The sequence below is a fragment of the Aulonocara sp. 'chitande type north' Nkhata Bay genome, linkage group LG1 (genome assembly GCF_057382095.1).
Source record: "Aulonocara sp. 'chitande type north' Nkhata Bay isolate Kocher_YH1m ecotype deep benthic linkage group LG1, A_spYH_male_GT1.1, whole genome shotgun sequence".
Taxonomy (NCBI): Eukaryota; Metazoa; Chordata; class Actinopteri; order Cichliformes; family Cichlidae; genus Aulonocara; species Aulonocara sp. 'chitande type north' Nkhata Bay.
In genome coordinates this window covers 7,783,395-7,797,581 of record NC_141344.1, presented here as the reverse complement: position 1 = coordinate 7,797,581, position 14,187 = coordinate 7,783,395, and the positions used below count along the sequence as shown (strand labels likewise).

Sequence of the window (14,187 nt, the reverse complement as noted above, 5' to 3'; positions counted from 1 at the left end):
ATCGATATGATAGAACATTATAGTATTAACGTAATTGTAATAGTAATAATACCTCTATCATGAAATACCTGGAACACAGGTGTGCTGGAGAAATGCCAGTAAACATAACATTGACCTTATCAAGACAAGACACAACAAGTCCAGAAGTATCTGCAGTTCTGGCTTTATGACATCAGTGCTTGTGTAATAGCTTCCAATGTTATTTGTACGCAGTCACTGTCGGCTCAAATCTGAGAAAGTCCCAGCTGATTCAGTAAGTATTTTCCTTTATCATCAAAATAACAGGACATATTTATTCTGGTTAAGCAGCCGCTTTGCTCAAAGTTTGGAGGACAACAAGATAGTTGGATCCACAGGTGAAAAGGAAACTGAAACCAGTGACTTGATGCTAAGTAAATTCAAGGTAAGAAAAATGTTCTACTGTTTGTGTTTCTAGCTGAAGGTTTAGAGTTACAATGTATTTTTAGTCATTTTTATGTGTGTGTGTGTGTGTGTGTGTGTGTGTGTGTGTGTGTGTGTGTGCACGTGCACTTTGTTTAACCATTTCAACCGTGAAGTATGAAAAAAGCAAGACTATCCGAAGTGATATGCATCAAAAAATGTTTTTGTTTTAGTGCAAAAACTACTTTAAAATAGAAAAAGAAGGATAGAGAAAGAAGATCTTTTTCGCTTTTCTTCATAAGAGAGGGTTGAGAGTAGTGTTTGGGTTATCACTTTAGATCTCACACTTAAGACCACCCACACAGCAAAACTCATTCATAAGATGATCAAGAGAACGCTGCCAAATATGTAAACGTGAAAGATGAAAAACCTTTGAAGAACATGTCTAAAATATTAAAAGTTTAAGGACACTTCACATTAGATGACCACCAGAACGTTTTTGAACCAAATTTAACCCCATTTTAGTCTTGATGGGTTTGTACTATCTTGACATTTTTTTTCACACATCTAGTCAACAAAAAATTGCGCTCTGAGTAAACAAGGCCCAAAGGATTGATAATCAGTTGAACTGGACTGAATTAAAGTCTTTGTAAAATCCCAAAAAGACAACTTTTAATAAACTTTAAATGTTAAAGGGCCTCTTTTTAAAGTCTATCACTGCCTGAGGCTGGAAAACAATGTCCACATATGTCTGCTACTTGGTAGGGAGAAAGATCAAAGATAAAATGTACATTTAAACAATTTATTTTGCATCATAGAAACATTGGACAGTTATCTCATTAACTGCAACGATTTGCATACTTTTCCAGAAAAATTATTTAAGCAATGTATAGAGACAAGCACAAAACTCTCATTTCAGTTTACTGTTATATTGGAGTCAAAGCATTTTTTCTGTTCCTACATAAATCAGAAAATATTTTTGTGAGTGAAACATATTTCATATAAATCCAGCTCTAAATGATACAGTGGCTTGCAAAAGTATTCGGCCCCCTTGAACTTTCCCACATTTTGTCACAGTCACAAAGATAAATCAATTGTATTGGAATTCCACGTGAAAGACCAATAGAAGTCCGAGGATCTGAAAACTGCTGTTCACAAACGCTGTCCATCTAATCTGACTGAGCTGGAGCTGTTTTGCAAAGAAGAATGGGCAAGGATTTCAGTCTCTAGATGTGCAAAGCTGGTAGAGACATACCCTAAAAGTCTGGCAGCTGTAATTGCACCAAAAGGTGGTTCTACAAAGTATTGACTCAAGGGGGCTGAATAATTACGCACACCCCACTTTTCAGTTATTTATTTGTAAAAAATGTTTGGAATCATGTATGATTTTCGTTCCTCTTCTCACGTGTACACCAATTTGTGTTGGTCTTTCACGTGGAATTCCAATAAAATTGATTCATGTTTGTGGCTGTAATGTGACAAAATGTGGAAAAGTTCAAGGGGGCCGAATACTTTTGCAAGCCACTGTATGTACAACTTTCATATTTTAGACAAGATGGAACTTTAGGTTCATGCATGTAAACTGGAGATCCTTGACTGGTGTGAGAAAAACACTAATTTGGGGAAAATAGCCTGAAAAACTCATGAATTGTTTTGAATGCATGGGTAGCTGCTAAATATAATCCTGTATACATGTAAGATTTTGGTCCTGTTATGTGTTTCAGATTAAAAATAGTGAATCTTTTAAGAAAAAAAGATTATTTTGCTTCGTGTTGCTCAGTGCAGAGGGGGCTGGATAATATAAATGTATATTATGTCCACAATATGATTATGAATCTACCCTAAACAGAGGCCACTGTGTGAATTTGATCTGCCTCATTGGATGGTGACAGCACGTTGCCATCCTTTGCAGATAAAACCACAACATTTTCCAGCTGACAAATATCACTAAAAGGCCAAAACCAACAATGAATTGCAATAAATATGTTAAGCTCCCTTGATTCACAGTTACAATGGATAATATTTGAACATATGGGAACCAGTTTATTAAAAAGCAGTGACAGAGAAGAAAAATGATTACACTCTCACTTTCCAGAAACAACTTTCTGGTTGTGAAACTTATGGGATTTGGTGATAATAAGTAAGAAAAAATTGAAAATCGCTCAAGTTAAATAAACATGCAGCTGGACTTCTCATGCAGTGCTACTGGAGCCTTGAATGCAGAGTTTTGCCTTTTTGAGGACATACGGGAAAACATTACAAAACCGTTGTGGAATAAACACAAATGCTGTATAATATGCAGCAGTTATGAAAAGAACTGTGTGGCATATGCCTGCTCTACAGCCGCCAAATAACATGGAATAAAAATAAAGTTGTGCCTCAATGAATAGTGAATATTTTCAGATGGGGACCAGCTACCCCAATACCGTTTCTGTAAGCCTTTATTCTGACTCCTGCGTTGTTAGGCCATTAGAAACAGACCCATGTGACACATTAGTCACATGGATCTGAAGCAACTCAGATGTGACTACTAAGATTTTTGTAGATGTAATATGATATCATAATAGCTAATGTATTACAGAGAAATGCATCACCCTGTGCTGGTGGCAAAACAACCTGAATGAACGCATCCTGGGTGTGGCGTGGGTGATGTAGTAACTACGGTGGTGCTGAGCTGCTTCTCAGCACTGATTGACTCATAAACCACATCTCATTATTACAGTAAACTTTTAAAGATACATGACTCACTTACGCTGAAATGACGTTGCCAACAGTATACCTATGCTTTCTGTTTAAGTGACACTCATTTTTGCTTTTCTCCTTCTCCTTGTTGACCTAAATCCAGAAATTCAACAATATACTGTTGAACTAATCTAAAAGGCATGTGTTTTCATTTCTAACCCTACAATTTCTCTCTTTTTTAACATCTCCAGTCACTTAGCTGGAGTAAATTTAGATTTTTCACAGCATCTTGGGAAAAAATAAAAGTTTATGGCCTTGTGTAAACCCATACTTAGCCTATTTCATTATGTAATTTTGGCTTCTTGACTTGACGTTTGAAAATTATGCACAGACGCATATGCAGACAGACACATAGGAGGCTCTGCCGCAGATCTCCCACCACATAGTTTACAACACACAGAGACGAAACAGGCCAGTTTCTACAGAGGGCCTTTGTTCAGAGCCTTTATGCAGATAAAAAGTTTAAAGATTAGTAGAGCTTACTCTTATCGCTGGAACTTTTTACAACTCAACATTTTTGACTTCAGGACATTTTCTCCGCCCAGGAAATGAATCATTAACTTTGAATCCAGCAAGGTAGGATATAAATTACAATCATTCCCTAATTTCTGTCTTTCTCTTCTTCTCTGGTGAAGACATGGGTAAAGGCTTCTTCATCAGCAAAGTGGTGGCAGTGGTCTGCGTGGTTGTAGCCATCAGTGCTGTGGCCACCATCATAGCCCTCTCAGTTGTTTATGCTCAGGAGAAATCAAAGAATCAAGAGACTCCGGCGACTGGAACGACTGCTGGACCTGGCACCCAGACCACCACACCCTCCACCCCAAAAGAGCCCTGGCAGCACTACAGACTTCCAGATTCATTGTCTCCTATCTCATACAATGTGACCCTGTGGCCCCGGCTGACTCCCAACCCTGATGGCCTCTACATCTTCAGCGGATACTCCACGGTGCTGTTCACATGCGTGAACGAGACTGACCTCATTCTCATCCACTCCAACAAGCTGAACTTCACAATGTTTGACGGATACCACGCACAGCTGAAAGCTGTGGATGGAGCCTCTGCACCCCAGCTGAAAAAGAGTTGGCTGGAGGTTCCTACTCAGTATCTGGTGATCCAGCTTAGCAGCCCTATGCAGGCCGGCAGCACTTATGAGCTCTTCACAGAGTTTGTCGGAGAGCTGGCTGATGACCTGGGAGGATTCTACAGGAGTGAATATTATGAAGACGGCGTGCGAAAGTATGAACTTCTTTTTTTATTAAGCTTAAGTTCATGACATGATTCAAATGAGCAAAGTGTTGCAAGTTGGACAAGTCCTCTGCTCTTTCTAAAATTTAAATGACAGAATGTTAAACTAAGATTGTAAACATGGGGAAACAGCTAAAAGCTCACAAATTAATTTGTAATGTCTAACAAGTTGCCTCATTCCCAAATTTAAGACTGTTGCATCTAAGTATTACCTAATAGCCACTCCTTAATTTTAACTGTTCTCCCACCATTAATGAAATATCAGATGTGCACTAGTTTAAAAGTAAATGCATGAATTAATACATTTAGAATAACTTTACTTTAAATCAAACCACTGTATGTTTTCATTTTTAATCATTTTAAAAATGTAAAGATTTAATTGTGTAATCACAATCACTTTATGGTAATTTAAATATATATTTATTAAAGTGAAAAACAAAAAAAACAAAAAACAAAACCGTATGTATTGTATATGATCACTTGGAGCCTAAATGCAAGCACCTTCACAGCCAGGCTATGATTCATGGACATCAACCAATGTAGTTTTAACAAAACCACTAATATTATGAAATGAAGTCAAATAAGAATTCAATACAAAACCAAGTTTTGCTTTTGGACCTCTGTAATTAAAGCTGATATGTGTAGGATTTAAAATACAAAACACTCATCTTGATAAGGATTTAATGAAAGTCACGGTCAAGTTTGTTTTAAACTTTCCATTTAAAGAAAATCAAGTACGTCAAAAAGAATTCAACACCTGACTCGATTATGTGGATGTAATTATTACGTTCTCTCTTCTTCCATTATCAGAATTTTGGCCACGACTCAAATGCAGCCAACGGACGCGAGGAAAGCCTTCCCCTGCTTCGATGAACCAGCTATGAAAGCCGTCTTCCACATGACTCTCATTCACCCTCACGGGACTGTGGCTCTGTCTAACTCCATGAACTATGGCAAGTTCTATTCTTGTTTAGTGTTCAGAGCAACATTTAACGTATCAACTGCCCCCGTGTGACGACTTTAAATTAATCTCAATTACATTTTGTCTATTTTCCTCTGTTTTCCTCATTTATCATTAATACGGAGCTGTCTCTGACCCCAAAACAGAACCTATAAACATCACCACTCCGGATGGTTTGAATTTAATCCAGACAAGCTTTGGACCCACAGAGATTATGTCAACCTACCTGCTGGCTTTTGTTGTGTGTGACTTTGGATTCATTCAGTCAGATCTAGGTGCAGAGGTTTTGGTGAGTATTTACTAAAGCTTTCAGTTAGAATCACAGAAACTAATGGCAACATATTATTTAATATTTTTGGTTCCTTTTAAATAGATTAAAATAAATAAATAAACTACTATCTCTGGTCTATGTTAGGCCCGATAATTCAAGTTGATCTGTGCTCATGATAGTTTGAATTAAAATTAGAGCAGTGAGGCCTCATCTAAAAGATTTTAAAATATATGCAATGCTCATTTCTGCTCTGGATTCTGGTGCATAGGCTGAAATGGATAAATCATGGATGTTGAAGTAAACTATCAGAGATAATAGGTGCTATTTTCAGAGAGAATAATTGCTGCATTAGTTCTTGGAAGAAATGTATTAAACTGAAAATAATCACAGCAATACTCAGTTATTTTCACCTAAACCTGGCCTTTAATGTAATGGATTTTTTTTTACATCACGAGAGCGGCTGTTTTCCCTCTCTGCTGGTCACAGTGATTGTTTGCTGCCCTCTGCTGGACTCAGAGCTCACTTCAGCTCTCAGGTCCACATGCATTTCCTTCTGTCTGGTTAATACAGCTGTTTTCCCTTTTTCAGATCAGGATCTGGGCTCGCAGGAAGGCTATAGATGAGGGCCAGGGTGCATATGCTCTGGAGAAGACTGGACCCATACTGTCTTTCTTTGAGAAGTACTACAAAATTCCCTACCCCCTTAAAAAGTCAGGTGAGAACAACAAATACCTAGGAAAACAACAACAAAAAGGACCATATATAATCCAAAAATGACATCTTTGATAAATTTCAGACCAGATCGCTCTGCCTGACTTCAGTGCTGGAGCCATGGAGAACTGGGGTCTGATCACCTACAGAGAGACTGCGCTCTTATACAATCCTGCAGTGTCATCTAACGGAGATAAAGAGTGGGTGGCAACAGTCATCTCCCACGAGCTGGCTCATATGGTACCTAACAAACCTTAACTGTAAATATGGTAAGACTAAAATATGTTTACAAACCAATACAGTGACATGAAGCTTTGTCCTCACAGTGGTTTGGAAACTTAGTGACCACGAGGTGGTGGAATGACTTGTGGCTTAATGAGGGATTTGCCACCTACGTTTCTTATCTTGGAGCCAACTACACAGAGCCAGACTGGAATATGGTGAGTTTTTTGTTGTTGTTGTTGTAGTTTTACGCAGAGGTCAATTTAAAATTTAATAATGCGTCTGGTTGGAACACAGTACAAATATTTCTCCATGTCTTTTCCAGAGCGATTTAATAGTTTTGAACGAGATCATTGGTGTGATGGCTGTGGACGCTTTGGCCTCTTCCCATCCCCTCTCATCCAAAGAGGCGGACGTCATGAGACCAGAGGACATAAATGCACTGTTTGACTCCATCACATACAGCAAGGTGCAGTGTAATTTACAACAGAACTAAACTACAGTAACCCAGTGTGTTGTATTCTTCAAGCTCCACTAATCAAGTTACTGACCCAGTGTGTTGTTAGGACAACTTCATTAGGAACTTCACTTTCAGAAATATGGGTTCAATTACTGGACCTGAAGATGACTACTATAGTCGTATTTGATTTGATTTGACTGTTACTTACATATACAAATCTACTTCCATGTGCATCGACATATAATCAATAGCTACATAGCTATCACTAGAGGATCACAACTTAAATCGTTAATGTACAAAAAAGTACTCCAATCAAGGGTATAATGGCAGATTCTTTCCCAAGAGTTTAAAAATGAGCATAACTGGACTTTTTTGGTAGTTCTTTTAACAGCTGATATGTTTCTTCACAGGGAGCTGCAGTTCTCAGGATGCTCTCCAGCTTCATCACCGAGGAGGTCTTTTCAAATGGACTCAGTGTGAGTACTGTTAATTCAACTTATAAGGTTCTGTCCACAAATCAGGAGAAATGTTAATGTGCTCATATCAGCATTTTATTGACATGCATCAATCTAAGTCATTCATAATTTGTCTACAGATGTATTTAGAAGAGTTCAAATATAAAAACACAGTCTACCAAGACCTGTGGAAGAACCTGCAAACGGTAAGTTTGTAACACTTAAAAAAAATGTATTTTTTAAAATGTATTCATTCATTTGTTGGTTTATTTATTTATTTATTTATTTATTATTATTTAAATATGAAAATATGATTTAAAAAGGAAAATGTCATATTATATTTATTTTATTATTAATTTATATTAAGACTATTAAAAGAATAACAACAGCAAGATGTTTCCTCATATGTCCTAATATAACTGGATCAATTATCCTCTGAAGCAAATTGTGTGATGGAGCCAAGAACTATGGGTATTGTAGTGAGTGGGACTATAGGGAGCATGGCTCAGTGTTAGCACTGTGGCCTCATCACAAGTGGGTCCTCGGTTCTAACCCAGTCAGAAACCTTCTGTCTAGAGTTTGTAGGTTCTTGCAGGGTTTTTTATTCCAGCAACAAACATGCATACTGCTTTTTCTTTTACATTTCTGTTAAAACAGGAGGATGTTGATTTTAAACATGGCCACGTTTTAAAGAAAGAGGTCCATGTATGAACAACTAATCCAACTAAGCTGAAAGATCTGGCTTCAGATTGCTTTAAACGCTCCACTTCAGTCCGTTTTTTCTTGTCTTACTTCTGAATGTTAATGAGGTTATTTCAGGCACACTCAGAGTACAGACAACCCAACAATGTCTTAATCAAAACTTTGGATTGTGTGGGGTAACTCATCAGAACAGAGTGAGTTCAAAGGCAGGGTATCCTTAAGGGTCCATTAACCCACCATATCAGTCGTGCTGTGCATGAACATTGAGGGTGCCACATCTCTGTGGTGGTTTATACATCTGCCTATGGAAAGGTTCCTTGTTTGAAAAGAGGACAAGATACAAATGTCTTTGGAGTGTTTTGAGGGAAAGGGAAAAATCTGCCAAACTGGCTGTACTGCTGCAGTATTTGCCTGAATAACAGGTTTCGTGTGGAGCTGATAGTAGTGAAGAAGAAGTCAGATTACAAAAACTGAGAGGTGCACAGCCAAAAAAAACTCCAAAATGAGGCTTGTGCGTTGCGAGTATAATGGGTCCAAAAGAGAGAGAAAACAAATTGTTTCAGACCGTGTTTCAGAACGTGAATGGCCTCCTTCCATTTCTGTATAAATAACATTAATGTTTCTACTATATTATAGCTTTCCACCCAGTTTAAATGTACTTAAAAAAATGCTGAACTAGTGACTGCAACACAAAGATCACTGCAGAGTATGAGATGAGCAATTTAAAAGTGCGATGACTTCATCATTTACGATAATAAATAAATAAACGATGATGACTTATACTTGAAAAAAATATCAAAAATATTCTTTGTTACTGACCATACTGAAATGTGAAAAGGAGCTGACACACAGATTGTTATACTATTATATTAATTCGGTTGTTCTTGTTATCAGGCAGTGGATAATGCTGGCATACAGCTGCCCCACTCTGTGGAAGTGATTATGAACCGGTGGATCCTACAGATGGGATTCCCAGTGGTCACCATCGACACCAGTACTGGAAAAATCTCTCAGAAGCACTTCCTGTTGAACCCAGATTCTGTGGTGGACGTACCTTCAGAGTTCAAGTATGATCCTTTTTTTCATGTTTCATGAGCACATTTTTTAACATGTTCTGATCATGTCATGTTAAAATCACCCGCTCTCTTCTCTCACCTTATTTACTTACATGTGTGTCTGGCTGATGTGGCTCCAGTTATGAGTGGTTTGTCCCTATTACCTGGATTAAGACTGGTGCAGCTAAAGATCAGTACTGGCTTCTTACCAAAGAAGGTAAGATTTACTGTGTTTCGGGTCACTGTAGTTTGGCAAAGATAAATTAAAACGATTAATTCGTTTTTAATCTTCACCCAAACAGCAACAAACCCAGACATGACGATTGGTGCTAGTGAATGGTTGATAGCCAACATAGACATGAAGGGCTTTTATAGAGTAAATTATGATTCTGAAAACTGGGACCGTATCCTCACCAAGCTGAGCACCCAACATCAGGTATAACACCTAGAATACCTCTGCGTCATCTCGTAATAGCTACGATTGCCTCCAAACTAATTTTTTAATGTGCCTTTTAGGCTATTCCAGTGATCAACCGCGCTCAGATTATTGACGATGCATTTAACCTGGCAAGGTGAGGCCATGCTTTTTGATTTTATTTTATTTTTAGCAGTACTGCTAAATACTGAAATAAACAACTGAACAGCTGTATGGGTTATTTTTAGGGCGAAGATAGTCAGCACAACTCTGGCTCTGAGCACTACGAGGTTCCTCAACGCGGAATTGGAGTACATGCCCTGGCAGACGGCCACTCGCAACTTGGACTACTTCGTCCTCATGTTTGACCGCAGCGAAGTGTACGGACCCATGCAGGTTTGTAGGAAAACTTTAAGGCTCATCATCATCAGTACATCATCAATAAATTAATCCAAACAAGTTTTTGGAACAATGATGATTTGAGATTAATCGTGTAAGTTAATCATAGAAGTAGAAGAGTCAGTGGCAATCAAACGTAGATCATTTTTTCTGCACAGTAAACAAACTGTTTCATCTTCATTCCTCAGGGTTACATAAATAAAAAGGTCACCCCTCTATTTAAACACTTCAAAGATCTCACTGCCAACTGGACAAAGATCCCTGAAAAGCACACCGACCAGTAAGGATGTTAACCTGCTGCCTGTCTTTTTTACTCTTTTGAACATGTTATAAATGCCATGAATGACAATTACATTGTAGGCTAGATAAACCTTATTATCCCAGTTGCAAAAGCCTGCAGTTTGCAAAGAATGTGCCGTCAATGTCATGTAAGACACAGTATTTCACATATCTCTTGAAAGTGTTCACAACAATCATTGATCAAGTCTGCACATAATTCTTCCCTTTCTCTCCCACCACTGCATTTCTATAAGCTAACCTAATCTGGTCAGTTATCATCAAGTTCGCTTTGTGTGTCCTCAATGATTTCCATTAACTTGAGCTATTAGTGCTGCAATGATCTTTTTAGCATTATCAGATCATTTTTCTTGGTGACCCAAAAGGAAATCAAATCAGCTATACTGAACTTATATTGTTAATTAGCACATATTAGCATGATGATATAATAAACCATGTGATGTGAATGTGTTAAAGACATTCTGCGTATTAGCACTGCCAGATAGCATTTAGCTTCAGTTCAATTCGATTCAGTTTTATTTAAACAGCGTCAAATCACAACAATAACGGTCTCCTCAAGGCACTTTATATTGTAAGGTGGACCCAACAGTAATACAACAGAAAAAACCCCAGCAATCATGTAAACCCCCCACCATGATGAAATGCTTTGGCAACTGTGGGAAGGAAGAAACCTGCCATAGAACAAGGCTCAGGCCGGGTGAGGGAAGGAAGACAGGACAAAAGACATGCTGTGGAAGAGAGCAAGAGATTAATAATAACAAATGATTAAATACAGAGAGGTGTATAAACTTATAGTGAGTGAAAAAAGGAGACTGAAGAAAGAGCTTATCTGCTTTTCTGCAGAGTATATCTGCTAGTGTGGCTACAAACTCACATTGTCTCTGCTGCTGAAAGCTACCTGGTTAGCATGACCTTGACAAATTTTACTCCTCCTGGTGTCTAGACACTGGTTGGTGGTCCCTGAATTCTCTTTTGCCACATAGCAAGGTTAACATCCACTGAGAGTGTGAAATGTGCAGCACTCCACACTCCATTATGAGTACTACAGTACTTTTGGGTACTCGCAGAGCCCTGAATGCAGTCAGTTAAACACTTTGCATGCTCCACACTTCTAGCATTCAGAAATGTGAAATACATTTTGAGCCATGTGTCTTTGGCTATGCCTCGTCTTAATGGATAGCGTCATTAATGTTTGCATTCTCCTGACTCGCTTACATCCAGGTACAATCAGGTGAACGCACTCTCCTGGGGCTGCAGCACAGGAGTGGAGGGTTGTAAGGAACTGACAACAGCGTGGTTCAAAGAGTGGATGGACAACCCTGATAATAACAAGTACGTTAAACAACAATTATTACTTATAGTCATCCCCTTTGCTTCTTGTATAATCATATATTCTTACTTCATATGTTTGCCTACACTATAGGTATTCACTACCATACTTTAACTTTTATTAGATATACATTTCCCAAACATTTTAGCTCTGATCTGACATGTATGATTCTGTTTTGGGCAGTGATTGTTATCACCTTTTTTCCTGTCTTGTTCAAACCATCCAGGATTAGCCCCAACTTGAGGACCACAGTGTACTGCAGTGCAATTGCTGAAGGAGGAGTGGTGGAGTGGGACTTTGCCTGGGGAATGTATAGGAATGCTACCATTGCCTCGGAGGCTGAAAAACTTTTGTATGCTCTGTCCTGCACCAAACAGCCCTGGCTGCTGAACAGGTCAGTTGCAATAGCAGCTGGGTAACGCTCTGCCCTTTCATTTGGTACTTCTTAGGTAATATAACATTTTACAGACTGGTCTGAGTGACTTTTACAACACCTTTGATGATGCATTTTGTCTTTCAGCCTCACTGTAATTGTGTTTTATCAGAATCAGAATCAGAGTCAGAATATTTTATTAATCCATATTATTATGTAAATGATCTTTTAGGTATCTGGAATACTGTCTGGTCCCAGAGATGATCCGTAAGCAGGATGCCACCTTCACCATCAATTACATTGCCGGTAATCCAATTGGACAGCCCCTGGCTTGGGACTTTATTAGAGCCAACTGGGATCACATTTTCAATAAGTGAGTTTTCTCCTTATTTAATAATAATATGTACAATACTATGCATATTTTAGTAATCCTCTGTAAGGAAATTACTCTCTGCATTTAACCCATTCACTCAGTGAAGCAGTGGACAGCCACCAATCCAGCACCCGGGGAGCAGTGTGTAGGGACGGTACCTTGCTCAGGGGTACCTCAGGGTAGCCATTCTGTAGATTTGACCCCCATCCTTCCATTAATGGGGCGACCACTTTGCCTACTGAGCTATCCCTGCTTTACATAGCATAGCCAGTTTCCCACATGCATTGCATCCCTGAACTTTTCCAGGACTTACCTGACAAAGGACCATGTTAAAGCGCTTTAATTGTAGTTGCACTAGTTTCTAGTAGTGCAAATGCATATGACATTTCATGTGATACGCACAATATTTGGCAATACAAATTAAAAATGGATATTTCCTTGATTCTGGAGGCATATTGGGATGAACGTGCACAGCCAAAGAGCTGTTGTCATACGTAGCTGTTTGCATACTGATAAAAGCCCTCTAATGTTTGCCTTTTCTTCAGCTATGGTGGAGGATCAATGTCCTTTGGAAGACTTATTAATGGAGTGACCAAACGTTTCTCCTCTGAGTTTGAGTATAAGCAGGTACATTTTCTTTTCACCTCCATATTTTCAGATAAAATTAAATACTTGCTAACATTGCTACAATTACAGCAAATTAGTGTCAGTTTTAAATGTCCGTTTTTTCACATTCTTCCTCTATAGCTGCTGCAGTTTAAAGAAGACAACATAAACCAACTTGGCTCAGCTGCCTCATCTCTTGAGCAGGCGCTTGAGAGAACCAAGGCCAACATGGACTGGTTGGCTCTGAATAAGAAACTAGTGTTTGACTGGTTCACCAATGAAATCTCAGGGACAGTTTGATAACTGAAACACAGTTTTCACTTTTTAAATGTCAAAAATGTTCAAATCTTTAACTTTGCTGAAAGCAAATGTATTTTTGAAATATGTATATTTTAAATGTATTGGAGATTTTTTTAATTGTAAATTTTTGATTAAAAAAGGCTTTTTAAGAATAAAAAAGGATTTGATTAATTCTCTTGGTTTTTGTGTGTGTTGGCACGTTAACTTTTAATATGTTATAGGGTTAGCTTGTCGTCCCCATTTTTAAATATTAGGCAGATGTAAGTACATAGAAAAAATGTTTTGAAGTCTTAATTTGTTACTTTTTGTAATTCTGAGGGTAGATAAAAGAGTCAGTTTGTCTGCAAAATGCCACACTGGAAATGAATGTTTGAAAAGTTTTGGTTGTTCTTTGCTCCAGACATCTGTTCAGCATCATAGATCACACTGTGAAGCATCAACTTACAAGTGGGATGGGGCAAAATTGTATAAATAAAGCATCCCAATGAGACACGCTCAGTCTGTTTAACAGTCAAGTCTGAAATTATATCAGACCCAAACATTGATTAATTAATTAATTTTTAAAAAAAGGATCTCAGCCATCAAGTAATGTTTACACAGGATGTTAAAGGGTGCTGACTGACTGGTTCTAGTTCAGCTGTCATTTCTCTCAGTGGGGGTCTTTCCTTAAAGACTTTAGAGGGGATGTGCTCCTTGTTTAGCACCTCATTGTCCTGCAGCTGCAGTGTTTGTTTAGGAAGGAAGTGGCAGGCAAGCTACAAGTCTACATCATTCATGATGCCAAAAGTAAATGCACCAATAAGCCAAGAAGCAAGGATTAATTTGATAAATAATGTTTATTCTGCTCACAATATGAAAGTTCAATAAATACAAAGATCTATATACAAAA

At 38.2% G+C, this 14,187-nt stretch overlaps 1 protein-coding gene across 2 annotated transcripts; it reads left to right on the top strand.

Moving 5' to 3' along the window:
* Nucleotides 1–218: 218 nt before the first annotated feature.
* LOC147338617 (aminopeptidase Ey-like) lies at nucleotides 219–13,478 on the top strand. Of its 2 annotated transcripts, none has more exons than XM_086312216.1 (21): nucleotides 219–403; nucleotides 3,759–4,359; nucleotides 5,179–5,321; nucleotides 5,476–5,618; nucleotides 6,189–6,315; nucleotides 6,397–6,551; nucleotides 6,638–6,751; nucleotides 6,859–7,002; nucleotides 7,404–7,469; nucleotides 7,589–7,654; nucleotides 9,045–9,217; nucleotides 9,346–9,422; nucleotides 9,508–9,641; nucleotides 9,722–9,777; nucleotides 9,869–10,016; nucleotides 10,208–10,299; nucleotides 11,538–11,648; nucleotides 11,873–12,040; nucleotides 12,252–12,392; nucleotides 12,938–13,019; nucleotides 13,140–13,478. In XM_086312216.1, exons 2-21 carry the CDS (start codon nucleotides 3,761–3,763, stop codon nucleotides 13,296–13,298), a joined length of 2,898 nt encoding a protein of 965 aa, XP_086168342.1. In that variant the 5' UTR covers nucleotides 219–403; nucleotides 3,759–3,760; the 3' UTR covers nucleotides 13,299–13,478. The 2 variants fall into 2 exon arrangements, with proteins under 2 accessions (XP_086168342.1, XP_086168421.1); XM_086312295.1 differs by having other exon boundaries at nucleotides 234–253.
* The last annotated feature ends 709 nt before the right edge of the window (nucleotides 13,479–14,187 follow it).